We start from the raw sequence: 20,202 nt of genomic DNA, 5'->3' as shown, positions 1-20,202 counted from the left end.
GCACTATCATACTCGGCTAATTTTTAAATTATTATCTTATTAGAGACAACATTGTGTGTAGTAAAGACAAATCTATATCCAGAGTAAGTGTCTGTTCCATTAAGGACAAAACACTACCCCTTCCATGATGGAAGTGGTCCCATGTAATCAACCTGCCACCTGATAGCTGGCTGATTACTCTGGGAAGTAGTGTCATATTAGGGACTCAGCGTGGTCTCCACTGCTGGCATATTAGGCACTCCAAGGCGGCTGTAGCCAGGTTGCCCTTGGAGAGTGCAAGTTCATGATGCTGAGCCCCTGCATTAACTCCATCTTTCCACCATGGCCTCTTTGTTCATGATCCCATTGGGCCACAACAGGGGTGGCTGGGGAAGTGGGCTGACCCACTTCCACAGAATGGGTCATTTTATCCACTTGATTATTAAAGTCCTCCTCTGCTGAGGTCACCCTTTGGTGAGCATTTACGTGGAACCCAAATATCTTCGCATCTATTTTGCTCATTCAAAGAGGTCTATCTGCATATCCCTTCCCCAAATTTCCTTATTCACCAATTTTCCAGTCACCTTTCTTTCAAGTCTCTGACCATCCAGCCAAACTATTGCCCACAGTCCATGAATTGGTATAGAATTGCACTTCAGGTCATCTCTCCTTCCAAGCAAAAGTGCACAACCGCGTGCACTGCTTTAAGTTCTGCTGACTGAAGATTTTTTTTCAGCACTGTCTTTTAGGAATGTCTCAGGAAGGTGCTGCAGCTGTCCACTTTCACGTGGTGACTGCATATCATGTAGAACCGTCTATAAATCAGGCCAGAGAGTCTTCTCCTCCTCTGTCAACTGATTGGGGGGAACTCCCCATGAAGCCACAGGTGCAGGCTGAGAGAGAGAAGGCAGTGTAGCAGGAGTGGAGATTGGGGATATTTTAACCACCTCTTCATGTAGTATCACTGAGGTACAGGGTCCCTAAATTATTTTCAGATTTATTTCCCATCCTCTGAAACTAAAGTGCCTTACCAATAAGTCTAGAGCAGCTGCTACTTCTCACACACTAGATTCAATCAGCATAATGTCATCAATGTAATGGACCAGTGTTATATCTTGAGGAAGAGACAGACACTCAAAATCTCTGTGAAGTACGTCATGATATAGGGCTGGAAAACTGAAATGCTCCTAAGATAGGACAGCGAAAGTGTAGTGCTAGCCTTCCCAGCTGAAAGCAAACTGTTTCTGGTGAGCCTTATTGACAGAGATGGAGAAAAGGGCATTTTCCAGATCAGTAGCTATATACCAGGTATGAGGGGATGTGTTAATTTGCTCAAGCAATGAAACCACATCTGGTACAGCAGCTGCAATTCATGTCACCTCATGGTTAAGCTTATGATAATCCACTGGCATTCTCCAGGACCCATCTGTCTTCTGCACAGGCCAAATAGGTGAGTTAAATAGAATTGTAGGAATCACTACCCCTGCATCCTTAATGGTGTCACTAATCTCTGCAATTCTTCCAAGAATGCAGTCTTGCTTTTAACTTACTATTTTTCTAGGTGGAGGCAGTACTACTGGATTCTACATGGACTTTAGCATCATAGTAGCCCTCATTCCACAGGTCAGAGAAACAATGTAGGGTCTTTGTCAGCTGCTGAGTATATCTATTTCAACTATGCATTCTGGATCTGGGGCTATAACCACAGGATGGGTTCAGGGGCCCATTGGGCCCAATGTGAGACAGACCTCAGCTAAAATTCCATTGATCACCTGAACTTCATAAGCTCCTACCCTGACTTCTGGAGCACGGTGATGTTTTGGGTCTTCTTTACTCAGAATGAATTAGGGCTGGTATCCAATAGTCCCCAAGAAGTCTGATTATTTTATTTTCCCCAATGCACAATTATCCTGGAAAAAGCTATAGATCCCTTTGGAGAGGTTTTGGAGAAAGATTAGTAACAAATTTTTGGTATTGCACTAGTGTTCTTCCTCAAAAGGACCTGCCCTTTCCTTCATTCAGGAGGTTCTAGCTTTGTAAATTGGCTCAAATCTAGAAGTTGATTGAGGACTGTGACTCTCTGTTTCTATGATTTAGGTTAGATTGTTGTTTGCTTGACCTAAAATGTTTCTGTTTATATAGATCAATAAGAAATTAGTAGGCTTCCTATCTATTTCAATTTCAGAAACACATGATGATCTAGTCAGTGTCATAGGTCTCTGTGAGTCAGATTATTCTGATGGTTGCTTTGACTTTGTTGTCCACTTTGGTAACCTACATAGCCTTTGGCAGTTGAATGCTATCACTTGGCCCTGCCATCCTGGGATCCAGTTACTCCTATTGCATTTTAATTTCCCAATTCAGTGACTGCAATTTCCACTGTAAGGCCAGCCTACAAAGAAGAGTGATGACAGAGTTTTTCAGATGCCAGGGCTCCCCTCAGAAATTTATTTCTCACAGCTAATGATAAAATGTGTGTCTTCTGAACTATACTAGTGTGTGTAAGTAGGTCTTAAATGATAAAACCTCTCTAACAGTCCTCTCTCCCTAAGTCGTTGAAGCCCTTCTTCTACATTAAACCAAGGCAGTGTGTGCCACTTCACTCTTTGTGGGCCACCTTTTGTTCCATGTTTTGTCCTACTAACCAAACAAACTGCGAGAGCCCTTTTCACCTTCATGAGCTGCAACATTAAAGAAAGAATATATACTTTACAAGCCCATATCAATAAATTCTGCCTAATCAAACTTAAGTTCTTTTCATCATTATCTTATACATTTAGTATTCATTCCTACATGTGTTCCCTAGATTTCTGTCTGTTTGAATTAGAAAAACTCAAGCAGTTCTTTTGGAGTGTAGTGTGACCTCCTCATGGGTCACAATTTATATCTCACCTTTAGATGCTTGTTGCAATGTGAGTATAGTTATAGATCTAGAATCAAAGAAAAGATGGGAGTGGGTCCTGAGGAGAATTGGCATTGTCTTTCATGACTCTGGGGAGGCCTTACAGTTTCCTCAGGCAATGCAAGGTTAGTCCCTCAGATGGAACAGAGAGGCCAATACCTCTGGGATGTGGATGCCACTCTGTCAGGTGTGGTTAGGCTTCCTTAGAGTTTTCTCACACATCCCCATCCTAACTTACAGGATCTCATCATTTCCCAATCAATGCCTGCCCTTTAATGGTAGATACGCTGAAGTTCCGGGGGGTTAAATTGCTTTGTAGTTTAGACAGTTGCACAATTAAGATCCAGCATTTGATTTTCAGCAATCTCAACTCTGTAGCTACAGGAGATAAGGGTCTCCCTTCAGAGCACATATAAAAGTTTTCAGGTGATTCATGTGGTAATTGAGCTGTGAATTCAAATCCCTGAGCTCATCTTTTTCTTTCACCACTTTGTCCAGTAGTATTGAGTAACCAGCTAACCTCACTGTATTTGCTAGTTTTCCAAAAATGTTTGGAAGTATCATAAACATAGTCACTCAGCTTCTTGCTTCTTGTGGGTGGTTGATTAGGAATATCTAATGTGGATATTTTTGTATCTTTATTACCGATTCAAGCCATGAACACACAGTGCTATCTTTATTATTGTAAATAAAGTTACCAGCATTTTATATCTAATCAGATTATAGAGCCAATTTCAGAAACCCCATAACCAATTCAGAAAATTTATCCTTAAAATTCCGTTCCTCTAGAATCTCTTTCAGTACCAAAATCTGTATTTTGTCAGAGTTCTTCAGAGAAACAGAACAAATGGTGTGTGTGTGTGTGTGTGTGTGTGTGTATATGTGTGTTATAATGTATTTAAGTAGTTGGTACACACAATTATGAAGGCTGGGAATCTGCTTTGTGCAATGTGGAGACACAGGAAAGGTGGTGGTGTAGTTCCAGACTATGTCTGATGGCCTGAGAACTAGACCTGATGTTGTAAGTTCTGATACAACTCTGAAGGCCTGAGAATCAGGGGCACCAAGTATAAGTCCCAGTCCAAGGGCAGAAGAAGATCAATGTTCATCTTGTGCAGTCATGTAAACAGTAAATGCTCGCTTCTTTTGTGTTTTTCTTCTATTCAGGCACTCAGCAGATTAGATGATGCCCACCTACACTGGGAAGTGCAACATGCTTTACCCAGTCTACTGATACAAATGCTAACTCATCTGGAAACATCTTCACAGACACACATAGAAATAATGTTTAACCAAATATATGGACACCACATGACTCAGTGAAATGAACATATAGAATTAACCATCAAAGGTAGTTTCAGGGAAAGTATTAAGGAGGAGAAAAATAACCAAGACAGACCTCAACCAGAGGAATCTTGGTAGGCAGCATAAGGTGGGGTCCAGAGGCAATCATAACTTAGTTGAAAATTCCCATAGTAGAGTAGTTAAAACTGCCATTATCACTTCTAGTTTATTATCATTGCAACTTTATTAGCTCTTCCTCATGCTCCATTTTCTTCCAGAACCCAGAAGAAGGTTTATATTTGGCTTCTGCCTCAACCATTTCACAGTATAACTCAAATTAACCTTAGATGGAGGAAGAGAAGAAGTGAGGAGTAAGTGGAGGAGAAGGAGTGATAAATTCCACAAGACCAGGGAATTGAGTGGTTCTGGGTTCTATGTGGAGTAACAACTTGAGTCTCATATCCTTGCAATGCCCTAGGAAGACATTGGGACCTCAGAAGGGAGTACCTCTAGGGTGCATCTAGAAAATGTAGATGCCATGGTGTCAAACCCAATAGTCAATTCATCTTATTTGGTCCATCAACACAGTCAATACATATCTCCTTCTTGAAACACTTTCTTCATTGGTTTTAAAGATACAAGTCTCATGCTTACTCCTACTTCACTGTCTTCTACACCTGTGATGGACAGGTCTTATGTCCCCTCAAGTGCCCACATGTCTTAGGTTTTCTACCTGTAATTTTCACTGGTACTCAGGAGTTCACTCAGCCCATACACAAGGTTTAACACCAACAGGAGCAACTCTCAATCAATGGGGTATGAGATTTGGTAGATAAATACTTCAGCTTACTCATTCCTTGGTGAGAATATTTTGAAATAATTTTTATACAGTGCCTCAGAAGACCCCCAGAGAAATGGAGACTCAGTTGCCCCCAGCAGTAACCAACTCATTAATGCTCACTTTATTGGGTTTTATTTCTTTCCTACTAACCTTCCTCAGTCTCTCACAAGTGTTTCCTGAAATTATCACCTAATAAAAAATCTGCACCTAAGTCCTTGTTTCAAGGGAATGTAAGCTAAATGCTGGATTAAATGTCGGTTCTCTGAGGCTCTGTTCTTGGATCTCCTCTCCTTTGCTGTCTCACTCATTTTCTTGGGACTGAAGTCCTGTAGTCTAATGGCTTTGAATACTATCTATGTGTAATGGTTTCCCAGATCATGTATCCAAGCCCAAACCACTCCTCTAAACTTGTACTTATTATCTCCACATGGAGATCTAATAGGTATCAGACTTAACATGTCTAAACAGAGCTTCTGGTAGCTCCTCTCACAAAAACCTGCTCCTCTGGAAGACTTACCACAGTTTAGTAAATTTGACATGTTTGAGGAAAGGAGAGAAAGCCCATGTGGTGGGAATGGGTTGTTAGAGGACAAGAGTAGCACGAGATGAGGTTGGAGGAGTAGGCAGGGACCAGATCATGCACAGGCATTTAAGTCAAAGTAAGGAGTTTACATTTAACTCATGTGCGATGAGAAGCTCTCAAAGGCCCTTTAGCAGGGTTATAACCTGATTTAAATTACATTTTAAGAGAGAAATGAGGCATTGAGAATAATTAAAAGTTCATCAGGTAACAAAGTTGAAGAGAGCTTTTCCAGCAGAAGAAACAGGAAGCATGAATAGCTGTCAGTTCTGATTTGCCTATCTTCTATAGCCCACCTTCACTAGACCTTTAATTGTTCTGTGTTTTAATGTGGAGGCCATGAACTTTAAATGTCACCTTTGTAAAAGAATTATTGGGCATTTATACAACCAAGGCCACTCAAAAGTAGTATCTTGGAGTCACAGAAATAGAAATAGGCCTCTGCTTATAGGCCCTGGTCCTTATCTTTTGAGATCTATAAACATGATTTTATAAATGCAATGAGAGTCTATTCATTAGTAATAACTGGGTTTAGCTACTCAGCCTTACAAAAAATTAGTGAATTATCATTTTATGAATTTAAAATAAATATATTATCTGGGGTTCTTTTAGTTGGAAGTACAAAAACAAACATAAGTCAATCAAAAACTTCAAAAAAATTATTATGTACAATACAGCAGTTTGTCACAGAACCCAAGGCCAGGAATGCCATTCGACCCCAGGAAGAGACAAGAATGAGAAACCAAAAATACTTTCTGGGGTTTCTGTGTGTCTCATCTATGTTCCCCTCTGAGCATCTGTTTCATTCTTACTCATATATCGCTGTGGAAGGGCTTCCTCTGGTTCTCTGATCCATGTGGTAAAGCATTTTCTTCCCTTCTCTGAAGCGAGGTTTCTCTACCTATTTTCGCCTGCTAGTTTTTAAATATTTATTAAACAAATTGAGCTACAATGGAACTGCGAGTTAGGATGCAGAAACACACTCCAGTGTCATTAGCAGTCATGGGATCCCATAGCCAGTATTCAAGAGTCTAGCTCTTTCTGTAGGCAATCTGTCTCACATTTCATATCTGAATAATGCAGAGTAAACATGTCAAGGATGCCCTAAACCTAATGAATGGACAAGTTTGTCAGCAAATAGTATCAGTTCCATGCATTTCCTTAGGGACTCTTTTCAGAGGACCCCATTATTCCATCATTTCAGCTTTACAATGTCAGAAATTCATTCTCTCTTCAGTGTTTTTTCATCCTTCATTAAAACCTAGTGCCTTAAGAATGAATCCTCTAGGACAGGCAGTGACTTAGGGAATCACAGTTTTGCCTCTGGACTCCCAGCCGAGTGGTGGGCTCTCTCCCTCCCACTCTCCTCCTGTCCCACTGCACCCCTCCTCCCACTTTCTGTCTCTCTTTGATGGTTGAACTGTTTTGACAGAATTAATTGAGTAAGGAGCCAGAGACCAGTGTGGTTCTGGGTTAGAAACATAAACACACTGGTTAGAAGAAAAGCAAAAAAATGTCAGATTAGAAAGGCATGGCATTAGAGTTGGCTTATTAGAAGTGTGTTAGCCTGAAGTGCAGGAGCAGCAGAACTGTCTTTGGGTACACAGGCTGGAGCAGAAATAGACTGGGAGACAGTTGCACACCCAGAGGACAGCTTTTTACACATATGGTTGTATTTGCTGGAAGGTTCTCTTCTACCTAACCCTGTTTAAGAGACTGCCGTAGAGAATCTGACACAGCTGCTTCTCTGTGGGCAAAAAGAGCATATCACACAGAGAGGCAATTGCTGAGACTGTGAAATCTGATTTATTAGATAAGTGTAAATCTGTAAATGTAGCCATATAATAAGTACTCAGCCTAGCCTCAGAGTCTAAAGTTGTCAATTTTTACAATCGAGTCTTGATTCTCTTATTTCTGTCTTGCCTCAAGCTTACAGGCCCCAAAGTCTCAGTTGATAAAGTGAAAATGATATTTTTCGCTTTCACTTGGCATAAGAAACAACTTTAGCCCTCCCTGACCTGTTTCTGCCTCTTTCTTGACCTTTTCCCAGTAACCAATATATTTTTCTTTGAATAAAGTAAAATGTATTTTTGACATTCCTCTTGTTAAATGTCAACCATGTTGGCAGGTTGTATAGGGATGGACAACAAAGATTTTTATTGGGGCAATCAGAGGATGAAACATCAATTTTTAAGGGTCATGAAAAGGTCTAGGATTATAGGACACTGCTCTTCTCCTGAAAGAATTGTCTACCTACACTAAGAAATAACAGAATAGTGAGGTGCTGCTATCGTGGTCACCTGAAGCTTGAGGAAAAAAAAAAAAAAAGTAATCCAATCAAAAGAATTCTAAACTTTCCCCCAAGTTGCAAGAAATTGTTTACCCACATTTTCTTTCAAATGTTCCTTTCATTGTTTCATTCCTTTAATGTTTGCAGACATAGATCTTGCCTTAGTAATGGTCTGCACATCTGATCAAAGTGACAGGCCTGAGGATTCCAGGCAGCTTGAGAAGAGGCAGGAAAGGCCAGAACCAGTGTCAAAGGGTCAGGGTTGAGCGCAGGATACGTGGAAGCTCATCTTCCCCAGCAAGAGGGAACTCAACAGCTCACATCTACAGGCAGCAATGGGGGCTGCTTGTCCCTGAGAGTAAGGCATAAGCCCAGTGTTCAGACTCCTGAGGGGATGAGGGAGTAGTGGCTGAAGCTGAGCCCCAGAATGAGTATGAGGATAATCAGGGCTCAGGAGAACAAGCAGAGGGCAGGCAGGGCCAGTGGGGCCAGGTCAAGCACCAAGAACACCAGGATACTATTCTGTAAAGAGAAGAGGAAAATGCAGTAAGGATGGGTATAGTCCACAAAGGAATTATTCAGTTGAAACTCACATTAGCTAAGGGAGAAGACTGGGGCTCAACATAGGAAAAAGAGCTAAGCCATGTACAGATCCCACACTGATGTGAGCCAGGCCAGAACCTGGTGCAGTATCCCAGGGACTTACTCAACTAGCTCCATGTGAGTCACATCTTATCCTCACACAATCACAAAGTCTTTGAGGTAAACCGGACAAGTGTCTTTCTATTTTTACCCATGAAAACACTTAGGTTCTGAGGAGTTAAGTGACTAACATTACACAGCTTCAAAGTAGCAGCAGCCTGGCTCAAACCCTAGCCTCCTGCAGCTGAATTTATTCTTCTCTGGGCACTAACTGCTTCCCACATTCCTTGGTCAACTATCAGTTCTTATCTAGTTCCAGAGTTAGTGGTTTAACCAAGTAGCCCCACATTGATTACACAATGGGGCTTCAGATGGGTGGCTCTTTTGAGTCAGCCACCCAGTGGCTGCACTTGCATTTTCTAACCCAAATTGGGACAGGGCTTCTTCCTTCAATCTTCTGAAGAGGTCTACAGTTCAGGGCTGGTATTGTAGTCTCTCTGATAAGACTCTCTCATGGGCATTCTCAAAAAGCTCCCTACCGTAGTCCTACTCTCACAGACTAATTTAAAATTTAGGAGTGATGACAAATGGAATGAGGTAGAACCATCTTTCATAGTTTAACTTAAGTTTCAAGGTTAGGTTCATCTAAGAGAATAACCTTGGGTTGAGAGTAAAGATGGTTTATTATGGTTCTGCTATATGATTTGAAAGCAATTTTAATGATTTTGAAGAGTTGCTTATTTTCTCTGACTCTCACTTTATGTTTAATATGTTTAATATAAAAATGTTGATGAAATAATTTTCAGAACACCTCTTGTTTTTACATTCAATACCTGTATGTTCTCACGATCCATACCTATATAGTGTCAGCCCTACCTCTACCCACCAGCCCCAGGAATAAAACCTACCACAGGGCCTGGACTTCCAGCCATATCCCTGGAAGTACAGAGCAGGTGATGACTATGAGCAGCTTCATGGCGCTTGTGGAAATACCCTTTTCGCCAGAGTACACCCCCATCATTTCCTCTTCCTTTATCATCCTTCTTGCCAGCCCTTATGAACTCCATCTGTAGGACTTACCTGAGCAGATGATAGCCACATCTTCCTGGTGGGTGCAGTCGTGAAACCCCCAAAATCTGTGCTGGCACTGCTCCAGGGACTGCTCCTCCCCTGAGCAACGAACATTATCCAGCCAGATGCGGCCAACCCCAGGGCCATAGCTTTTCCGGTCTTTGAAGGAGGGAGAGAGGGACTTCCCACAGCCCAGTTGCTTGCATACCACCTGGTCCTCCTTTTCTCCCCAATTATCATCACAGACAGAGCCCCATACGCCCTTGTGCAGCACCTCCAGTCGCCCAGAGCAGAGCTTGTCTCCTCCTACTAGTCTCAAGTCAAAGGGATCTGCAGGATGGGGGAGGAAGTCAGGGGTTGGAGACAGGAAGGGAAAGGAGAAAAAATAAGATCATTTATTTTTAAAATTTTTTCATTTTGTATTTTTTGTATGTTTGTTTTGAGACATCATCTCACTCTGTTGCCCAGGCTGGAGTGTAGTGGTGTAATCACCACTCACTGAAGCCTCAACCTTGAGGGCCCTAGTGATCCTCCCACCTCAGCCTCCTGAGTAGCTGGGACTACAGGTGCATGCCACAAAGCTCAGCTTTATTTTTTTTATTTTTTATTTTTAGGAGACAGGGTTCTCCATGTGTTGCTCAGGCTAGCCTCAAACTCTTGGGCTCAAGTGCTCCTCCCACCTTGGCTTCCCAAAGCCCTGGTGTTATAGGCATGAGCCACTGCACCTGGCCAAGAAGATCATCTACATCCTTACCAAGCCCCATCAGCACATTTGAAACTCTCCACATGTATTTCTGTGATTAGAGATCCTTCTGTATCTCTCCATCAAGTTCTAACTGCTGTTGTCCAGGTCGATTTCCCTCACAAGGATCTTTTCACTTCCCCATCTATTTTATAAATCTAATATTTATAAATGACATTCTAAGAAGTTTTAAAAATGGAAGAACTTAACAGATATATAGAAAGATGTACCTTGTTCTTACAATATAGAATTCAAAATAATAAGAGTTCATATTAATATAGTGCTTAATATTTAAAGCATTTTCAGATACAAAGTTGGGTATCATTATCTCCATTTCAAAAACAAAGGAATTAATTATCTGCCCAGTTAAATAAGTTTGCAATGGTCCTTTGGTGCGTTAGTAGCTCTTTGTAAATACTGTTTGAATGAGATTCCACATAATTAAATCCGTGAATAAACCTAGTCTCTGGACGCACAGGCATTACCTTCACATTCAACCCATGTGTCTTCATCATGGTTGCAAGTGTTCTTCCCCCAAGGCCCAGAAGGGCAACCCTGAAGGGTTGCTTCCCGTCCTGAGCATGACATCTGGCTCAGCCAGATGGGTTTTTGGCCATAGCCATGCTTGTTGCAGCGTTTTTGAGTCAGTACAGCCCTCCCACATCCCAGCTGCCGGCACACCACTTTTGCGGTCCGGAGGCTCCAGCCTGTCTGGCACACGATATACCACTGGTTCTGGTGCTTCACTTCCACGCGTCCCTTGCAATGCCCAGGGCCATCAGCCAGCCTGACGCCCTCTGGGACTGGGGAGAAAGAGCTCTCCGGGTCTGAGGGAAAGAAAGAGAGTATGTCTGTTCCCTGCCAGAACATGGTCTTCTCAGTAAAGGCGGCCCAATGGACACATCTCTCAGTTCTTGGTGTTCAGTACAAGGTATGATAAAGTGCTTAACACTGCCTTATAGATGCCTGCTGAAAGAATGAATGAGGGAATCAGTGAAGAAAATGTAATTTCCAAATTCAAAGCTGAATCATTATCATTTCTGTAGCATTTTAATTTTTCAAATTGTTTTCACGTTCAACTTGTCATTTGATCCTCACAAGAGATCTTGTATAGACTTTTAAAAATAAATACAATAACATACAAGATATATCCAACACCAAATGCTTTTTGGTTCATTGTTGGCATTATGAACTAAATATCTCAGATTAGTGCTCCCAACCCTCAACCTTTCTAAAAAATAGGACTGTGTCTTCAATGTCAAGGCAAAAGGTGACTGTTTTCCCTAGAAACAAATTCTGTGGAGAGACAAAGTGGAGCCATGGACTAGCTCCTCAGTCACGTCGCTGTCTAATGAACAAAAGAGAAGAGACTACACATACATAGAAAGCAAGTATATGGAGGGAAGTAAAGGAACACAGATCTGTTTGTCTATGTATCTTTCTATCATCTATCCACCTGTCTATTAGATTGTGTTAGTTTCCTATGAGTATCTCCTGTCTACCTGACTAGAAGATAAACTCCTGGAAAACTGAAACAATTTTTTAAAAAGCATACATTAAACTTTGTGAGCTCATTTATTCCCCCATAACTCCATGCCCAGCTCCAGTTACAGTATACTCTATTCAACAAATGTTTAGTGGTATGCATGTTGGCATGTGTGTAAACAAGAGAAACAAGTTCTCACATAGATTGAAACTAAGATAAAAGCATTTGCTCAACCAAGTAGGAATTGTAGTTCTAGGTGAGGATGTTGTTTATCTCCAGCACTGACAATTAGGAAAGTATGAGATGTGGGGGGTGAGGGGCCAATTAGCCATTATATGAAAGTCTATGGTGGGGAATGAAGACCAACAAGAGTGGCCATGAGGGGTATGGCAGCTGGCAAGTGGTCTGGGACCCCTGCCATACTCACTCTCACATGATGCCCCAGCATCTTCATCATGTGAACAATCAAAAACTTCTTCTTGCTCACATTGAGCCAATGTATCTTCTGTTCCTGTGCAACTGACTGATTGGATGAGGACCTTTTGCTCTTTTTCTGCTGGTGGCTCATACAAAATACCACTGGGGGTTCCATAGGCAGCTCCACAGCCCAGCTCCCGGCACACCACAGCCACGTCCTTAATGTCCCAGTCGTCATCACACACGGTGCCCCACTGGCCTTTCTGTTCCACCTCCACCCGCCCTTCACAGCGGTGGGGGCCCCCCACCAGCCGCACTCCAGATGGAGACTCTGCAAAGAGACAGGTTGTTAGCTAGAGGCCTGAGAGGAGCTCAGAGGGTCCTTAGACATGTACTCAGTCAATATGGGACTCTTCCACCATTCAAATGGTGTAGAGTGTTGGGGAACTAGAAATGAGGGATCAGAAGAAAGGGGAAGGAAGAGGAGCTTCAGAACTCCGTCTCCGAGTTCTGGTTCTGCTACAGCCTTAATGGTATCCTGCCAAGAAACTCTACTTCAAGATACCTGGACATGACTGCTGGCATTTTCAGATTGAAGATTAAGGAAAAGAGGTTGGTTGAAGATCCAGCAGAGTTTTAGATTCTCTGGTGGTCAGAATCAGAAGGCCCTAAAGAGATCATAAAATCCACCCCATTATTTCACAGATGAGGAAAATCATCCTCATGAAAATTGTGGTCCTATGGCTGCATTGTCCAAAAGTGGAAGCCCCAGGCCAGAACAGAGGTGTAAAGAGAGTATCTGTTGCGTTTTTCTTCTTCATGACTCTGTCTCTCTCCATGGCAGCCAGATTGAGGCAGAGTGTGTACAATTCGGGCTGAACAGCCTATCTCTCACTCTCGGTGGCCAATCCATGCCCATACTTGCTGCTTCCTACGAAATTGTTCTTTGTTCGAGCGCCCACCTCAGGAGAAATACAGAGCACTGGGAAAGGGAAGAGTCAGAGTCTCAGAGCCCCAAGAGTCTGGTCTAATTCCAGGGACTAGAAGCATAAGAGAGGATCCATGGAGTCTCCAGATAAGTTGTGAGAAATCTAGGACTTGGTTCAGTTTCATGACTAGAACTCTGGAAGTACAAAAGCTAACAGAGGTGGGGTGCGATGGCTCATGCCTGTAATCCTAGCACTTTGGGAGGCTGAGGCAAATGGATTTCTTGAGGTCAGGAGTTTAAGACCAGCCTGGACAACATGGTGAAACCGTGTCTCTACCAAAAATAAATAAATGAATAAAATAAATGAATACAAATATTAGCCAGAAATCGCTTGAACTCAGGATTTGGAGGTTGTAGTGAGCCAAGATCATGCCACTGCTCTCCAGCCTGGGCAACAGAGCGAGACTCCATCTTGAAAAAAGAGAAAAAAAGAAAAGACTAACAGAAATTTTCTTCCTTCCACCAAGACATGCAAGGAGAGTAGAGATGGCTGTGTAGGGAGACCAGGGAAGAGCCTATTAGACAGCAAACATTTGTTAGGTGCGTACTACATTTCTGTTTTGTTTGTTTGTTTGTTAGTGATCTCAGAGAACAGTGATGAACAAGGGAGACAGCATTGCTGCCCTCAAGAAGCTTATATTAAGCTTGGCAATCCTACCAAGCCTCCTGCAGCCTCAGAACAATAGAGCAGAGTCTGAATTTGCCATGCTTACATGGAGAGAGACGGTTAGCTGAGAGAGTTCTGGTGCACCAGGTGAGACCACGTTTGGACTGGAAGTCTATGGCCTATTGGAAGATGAACAGCTTAATAGGGGCCAACATGGGCCACATGGGATGACCCAGATTGCATGCATGGATGGAACATGACTGCTGAGGACCAGATTTCCCACAGACTGCCTTGTCACAACTGCACACAAAGTCCTCAGAGTTTAGAATCAGTCCAAGAGAAGTAGCTCAGTGAGAAAACCCTAATCTGGCTAATTTTTCTTTTTCTTTTTCTTTTTCTTTTTTTTTTTTTTGAGACAGAGTCTCACTCTGTCGCCCAGGCTGGAGTGCAGTGGTGCGATCTCGGCTCACTGCAAGCTCAGCCTCCTGGGTTCACACCATTCTCCTGCCTCAGCCTCCCAAGTAGCTGGGATTACAGGCACCAGCCACCACGCCTGGCTAATTTTTTTGTATTTTTAGTAGAGACGGGGTTTCACTGTGTTAGCCAGCATGGTACCAATCTCCTGACCTCGTGATCCGCCCACCTGGGCCTCCCAAAATGCTGGGATTACAGGTGTGAGCCACTGTGCCCGGCCTAATCTGGCTAATTTTAAACTGCATCAGGAAGCTTATGTTTAGTTAATGCATTTGTTGTTTTGTTTCTTTCCTTTGCTTAAATTTTTTTCGGAAAAAAATATAAAAATGGAGGCTAGAGATAGCAATTAAAAGTTAACCCTAAAAAATAAGGCTTTTATATAAACCATAAAAAACTAAGACAAGTTTTTCATTTTCACACAACTGAGTTTAAGGCTTATAGACCTGGGTAAAAATATAATTTAAGAGCAGTTATCCAGAAATGTTTTTATCTTCATGAGTAGCATGAACCATAAATAATTTTGGGGTCATTGTATCTGACATTAGAGTTTGGATTGGCATTATTGCGTACTCCAGGAAATACTAGCTATCAGGATTAACAGGATATTTTCTTTCCTTGCTGATTGCAAAATTCTCAATTTTTAATTGATTTTCATTTTCTATGGGGTAGAAGACTAAAATAGCCATGAGAAAGAAGAAATAAATAAAAAACAAAAAACAAAAAATAAGTAAACAAGAAATTCAGGGAAAGAAGAAACAAATAAAAAAACAAATTTTTTTTTAAAAAACAAGAAATTCAGCTTGAGGAAACAGAAGGGCTGAGAAAAGAATAATCTGAATATCAAGATGAGAACCCAGGAAGGTTGCATCTATCAGGGTATAGGATTCTCCACACCAATAGCAATGTTTCTGGCTGCCCCTCTGTGGTAAAGTCTCTATGATCAAGCAGAAAGGGAGACTGGAGGGCTAATATACAAGAAACTGATAATCCACAACCCATAGCCTCCCTCTTCTATAAACTCATTCTCTCTGTGCACCCTTTCCTTGGGTTTATAATTTGTGCATTACCCAAAGACTCCCCAAGCAGGAAATCCAGCCTATACTCTGCTGGTCAAGCTATGTGCTGCAAGCAACAATGCATTTCTAATTCAAACAAAGATACCATTAGCCTGGCAGGGGGACCTGGATATGCTGGAAACCAACAGGAAGAAACTAAAAGGAAGCTCATTTTTCAGGTATGCCCATAAGGCAGAGAAGTGCATTCTAGACCTGAAATGAACCTAGCTCTTACTTGGATGCTGGACAAGTGGCCACAGAAACCAAGTGGGGAGAGGTGCCCCCGGCCGGGATAAACCACCCAAACCCTTCTAAATTCTGGAGGTGGAAATCTGCCCACACAAGACTGAGTGGGTGAGGTAGGAAGCCAGAAAGGAAGTCTGCTGGGCCTGTTTTGAACCAGTCTTTCTCTGTGGCTCAAGAAGCTTCAAAATTTCCCCTCTCCTGAGCTTGAGGCCTCCCTCTCAGAAACCCCCAAAAATCTTACCTAGGAATCCAGGTCTGGTGCAAATGGCTGGGGAAGAAAGAAGGAAATGAGTGAGGTCAATTTCCAAGGCTTTATTCAAAGAACATGACTCTAGAAGGCCTTCACAGAACTGTGTGAGACAAGAGTGGTAGATGCAGAGCCTCCAATGTCAGTCCTGTTGGGACCTTCTTCTTCTGGGATGACCATCCTCCAAGGACAGAGGGACACTGGCTAGGAATCACAGAGATCAATTCTATCACAGCTAACTGGTTCAGCCTGCTTTCTTCACATGTGATGGTGGATAGATTGGTTTTCTATTCTAGTCAATTAGATTGATTGGTTATTACTGCCTGAAGTAAAAGTGTGGTGATATAGCCTCTTGGCTCAACAGGAAAGAGTGCTGGAGGCCACTGGGAAGATGCAATGGCCGGTGGAGGTAAAGATGCCATGGTGGGCAGTGCAGAAATTAGGGCAAAGGGGCAGGATATGCCTGTGTTCATTGGCACAGCATTTAGACCAGGTAAACAAACTCTTACTGTAAAAGTCCAGACAGTAATATTTTCAGTTTTGTGGGCCATACAGTGTCTGTTGCAACCACTCAGCTCTGCCATTGTAGCCTGAGAACAGCCACATATATGTATGCAAATGACGACGGCTCTGTTCCATTAAACCTTTATTTATTAGACACTGAAATTTGAATTTTTTGTCATTTTCATGTGTCATAAAATAGTATTTTTCTTTTGTTTTTTTCCTACTATTTAAAAATATAAACCTCATTATCAGCTTGCAGGCTGTTTTAGCTGATGTAGATGAATAGCTCAGGAAGTAGCTCTCTATGTAGTTCCAAACCTTCAGATTCCAGCACCAGCCTATCTTTAAAACATGCGGGTTTCTTCCTACAGGATCTCTGTATATTTGGACTCCTTTCTCCATAAGGTCCCTCCTAATGCTGTAGAGAGTCCTGGGACCTGTAAACTCCAGGAGACCCTGAGGCCTGTGCATTTCGAACTGCAAAACACCCACCACCCCCATCTTATAGGATTTTTCAGAAGGAGCAAATATCTTTGGACCTCCAGCCTACAGTTTTTCAGGCAGATTCAAGTAGTTCAGTGGTTTATCCTGGAATATTTTCTTTTCTTGGTTTCCAAATAACTTTTCATTACCCTCATTCCCTTAACCTTCAGAATGTGGCCACTCTCAGGCTCAATGAGGCCTTTTCTGCAACTGTCCAAAACTCAAGTTTATATTATACATATGGGAATCATTGCATAACCCCCAACCCAACATGTGTACATGTGAAGGAAAGTGAGCATGACAAGCCTGATATGCAGGTGCAAACATGATATAGCCAGTAAGTGACTTGGAAGCTCTGCAGTAGGGTGGGTAACTGCAGAAAGCACAGGCCAGAAAGGCTTCATGAAGCAGGTGGAAGTGCAGATGAGCCTGGGAGACCCAGTAGTATATCCATGAGGGGCAAGACTAGCTGTTGAGTGATGTGGGGGATGCATGGATGTTTAAGATGTGGTCAGTACCTTACATTGGACACGAAAGTGTCCAGTTGAGAGGCTTGTGTGGGCTGTGGTGATGCACTAGATCATCAAGACATAAAAGTGGATGTGATTGATTAGCATAGGGATTTACCAGACATTGTAAGATGCTTTACATTAGTTATCTTATAAAAAAATACTCCTGAGGGTGGAGCCAAGATGGCTGAATAGGAACAGCTCCGGTCTACAGCTCCCAGCATGAGCAATGCAGCAGATGGGTGATTTCTGCATTTCCATCTGAGGTACTGGGTTCATCTCACTAGGGAGTGCCAGATGGTGGGTGCAGGACAGTGGGTGCAGTGCACAGTATGTGAGCTGAAGCAGGGTGAGGCATTGTCTCACTTGGGAAGCACAAGGGGTCAGGGAGTTCCCTTTCCTAGTCAAAGAAAGGGGTGACAGATGGCACCTGGAAAATCGGGTCACTCCCACCCTAATACTGTGCTTTTCCAACAGGCTTAAATAACGGCACACTAGGAGATTATGTCCTGCACCTGGCTCAGAGGGTCCTACGCATATCTACAACTATCTGATCTTTGACAAACCTGACAAAAACAAGCAATGGGGAAAGGATTCCCTATTTAATAAATGGTGCTGGGAAAACTGCCTAGCCATATGTAGAAAGCTGAAACAGGATCCCTTCCTTACACCTTATACAAAAATTAATTCAAGATGGATTAAAGACTTACATGTTAGACCTAAAACCATAAAAACCCTAGAAGAAAACTTAGGCAATACCATTCAGGACATAGGCATGGGCAAGGACTTCATGTCTAAAACACCAAAAGCAATGGCAACAAAAGCCATAATTGACAAATGGGATCTAATTAAACTAAAGAGCTTCTGCACAGCAAAAGAAACCACCATCAGAGTGAACAGGCAACCTACAAAATGGGAGAAAATTTTTGCAACCTACTCATCTGACAAAGGGCTAATATCCAGAATCTACAATGAACTCCAACAAATTTACAAGAAAAAAACAACCCCATCAAAAAGTGGGCGAAGGGTATGAACAGACACTTCTCAAAGAAGACATTTATGCAGCTAAAAAACACATGAAAAAATGCTCATCATCACTGGCCATCAGAGAAATGCAAATCAAAACCACAATGAGATACCATCTCACACCAGTTAGAATGGCGATCATTAAAAAGTCAGGAAACAACAGGTGCTGGAGAGGATGTGGAGAAATAGAACACCTTTACACTGTTGGTGGGACTGTAAACTAGTTCAACCATTGTGGAAGTCGGTGTGGCGATTCCTCGGGGATCTAGAACTAGAAATACCATTTGACCCAGCCATCCCATTACTGGGTATATACCCAAAGGATTATAAATCATGCTGCTATAAAGACACATGCACACGTATGTTTATTGCGGCACCATTCACAATAGCAAAGACTTGGAACCAACCCAAATGTCCAACAATGATAGACTGGATTAAGAAAATGTGGCACATATACACCATGGAATACCTATGCAGCCATAAAAAATGAAGGGTTCATGTCCTTTGTAGGGACATGGATGAAGCTGGAAACCATCATTCTCAGCAAACTATCGCAAGGACAAAAAACCAAACACCGCATGTTCTCACTCATAGGTGGGAATTGAACAATGAGACCGCGTGGACACAGGAAGTGGAACATCACACTTCGGGGACTGTTGTGGGGTGGGGGTAGGGGGGAGGTATAGCATTATGAGATATACCTAATGCTAGATGGCGAGTTGGTGGCTGCAGCACACCAACATGGCACACGTATACGTATGTAACAAGCCTGCAAAACTTAAAGTATAATAATAATAAAATTTTAAAAAATACTCCTAAAAACCTCTGAGGAACATAATATTATCCTCACTTCATAGATGAGAGAGCAAGATTTCAGAGAGGTATGGTAACCTATGAATTCACACCGCTAAGAAATCAAAATGGCAGGATTGAAATCCAGGTCTCCTTGGCTCCACAATCACCAGATTAACTAGAGTAATCTCTAGATTACTCTAAGCAATGAGAAACTGAAGAAAATTAGAAAAACATTATAGGAAACACTTTTCAGAGGAAACCAGACAATATGATCAATGAAAGGTGATTTTCTTGCAGTTCTACTTCCTTTCCTGGCTCTACTTGCTGCTACCCGGTGCCCATTCATTTGTCTTCTTACCAATAGTACATTTAGGAACACTTATGTAAAAAGAGAAATGGGATAAACTATCATGACTCTGTCATTACAAATATAAGAAAATAGAAAAAAATCTGTTAAAGTGACTTACAAATGTGTATGGATTAAGTGGCTTTTTAAGGATTAGAATAGTTACCAAATGTAGAAAGGAGGAAGAAGCTCATCCTTGAAAAACATCTAAATCTGTTCCAGGTTGGCAGGGAGAAAGTTCTCCTAATCAAAGTTCCAGAAAACTCTGAAGCCTAAACCAACAGGTGCAGAGATACTCACCAAGGATCAAGGAGAATAGCAGAGCCATGACCAAGGCAGCTGAAGATGATGAGCTGAAATTTAAGGCTAGAAGGAGGTCCCTAAGCAGCAATATTTAGTTTTAGCTGCAAGTACGTTAAGAGGAGGGGCAAAGACAGATCCTGAGTGCGGTCAAAGCATCATCAGATGATCAGAAACCAATAGACTCGGGGGGCAGAGCTGACAGAGCTGGACTTGCTGAAATCAGCATGTTCCAGAGGAAAGGAGGTGGCCAGAACTGGCAGAAAAATGCTGAAAACAGATAAAATGCAGGTGGAGCCAAGATGGCCGAATAGGAACAGCTCCGGTCTCCAGCTCCCAGCCCCAGCGACACAGAAGACTGGTGATTTCTGCATTTCTGCTTGAGGTA

The 20,202-nt window shown here is 42.3% G+C and overlaps 1 protein-coding gene across 1 annotated transcript; it reads right to left on the bottom strand.

The window, feature by feature from the left end:
• Positions 1 to 3,535: 3,535 nt before the first annotated feature.
• On the bottom strand, positions 3,536 to 19,949 carry CD5L (CD5 molecule like). The gene is made up of 6 exons (XM_058438259.1): positions 19,815 to 19,949; positions 15,846 to 15,872; positions 12,245 to 12,565; positions 10,817 to 11,158; positions 9,599 to 9,919; positions 3,536 to 4,080 (listed from the first exon to the last, which is right to left on the bottom strand). Exons 1-6 carry the CDS (start codon positions 19,840 to 19,842, stop codon positions 4,076 to 4,078), a joined length of 1,044 nt encoding a protein of 347 aa, XP_058294242.1. The 5' UTR covers positions 19,843 to 19,949; the 3' UTR covers positions 3,536 to 4,075.
• Between the last annotated feature and the right edge of the window lie 253 nt (positions 19,950 to 20,202).

This window comes from Hylobates moloch, unplaced genomic scaffold (assembly GCF_009828535.3).
Source record: "Hylobates moloch isolate HMO894 unplaced genomic scaffold, HMol_V3 SCAFFOLD_5, whole genome shotgun sequence".
NCBI lineage: Eukaryota > Metazoa > Chordata > Mammalia > Primates > Hylobatidae > Hylobates > Hylobates moloch.
The sequence above is the reverse complement of the archived record's forward strand: the minus strand, read 5'-3'. Positions and strand labels throughout refer to the sequence as shown.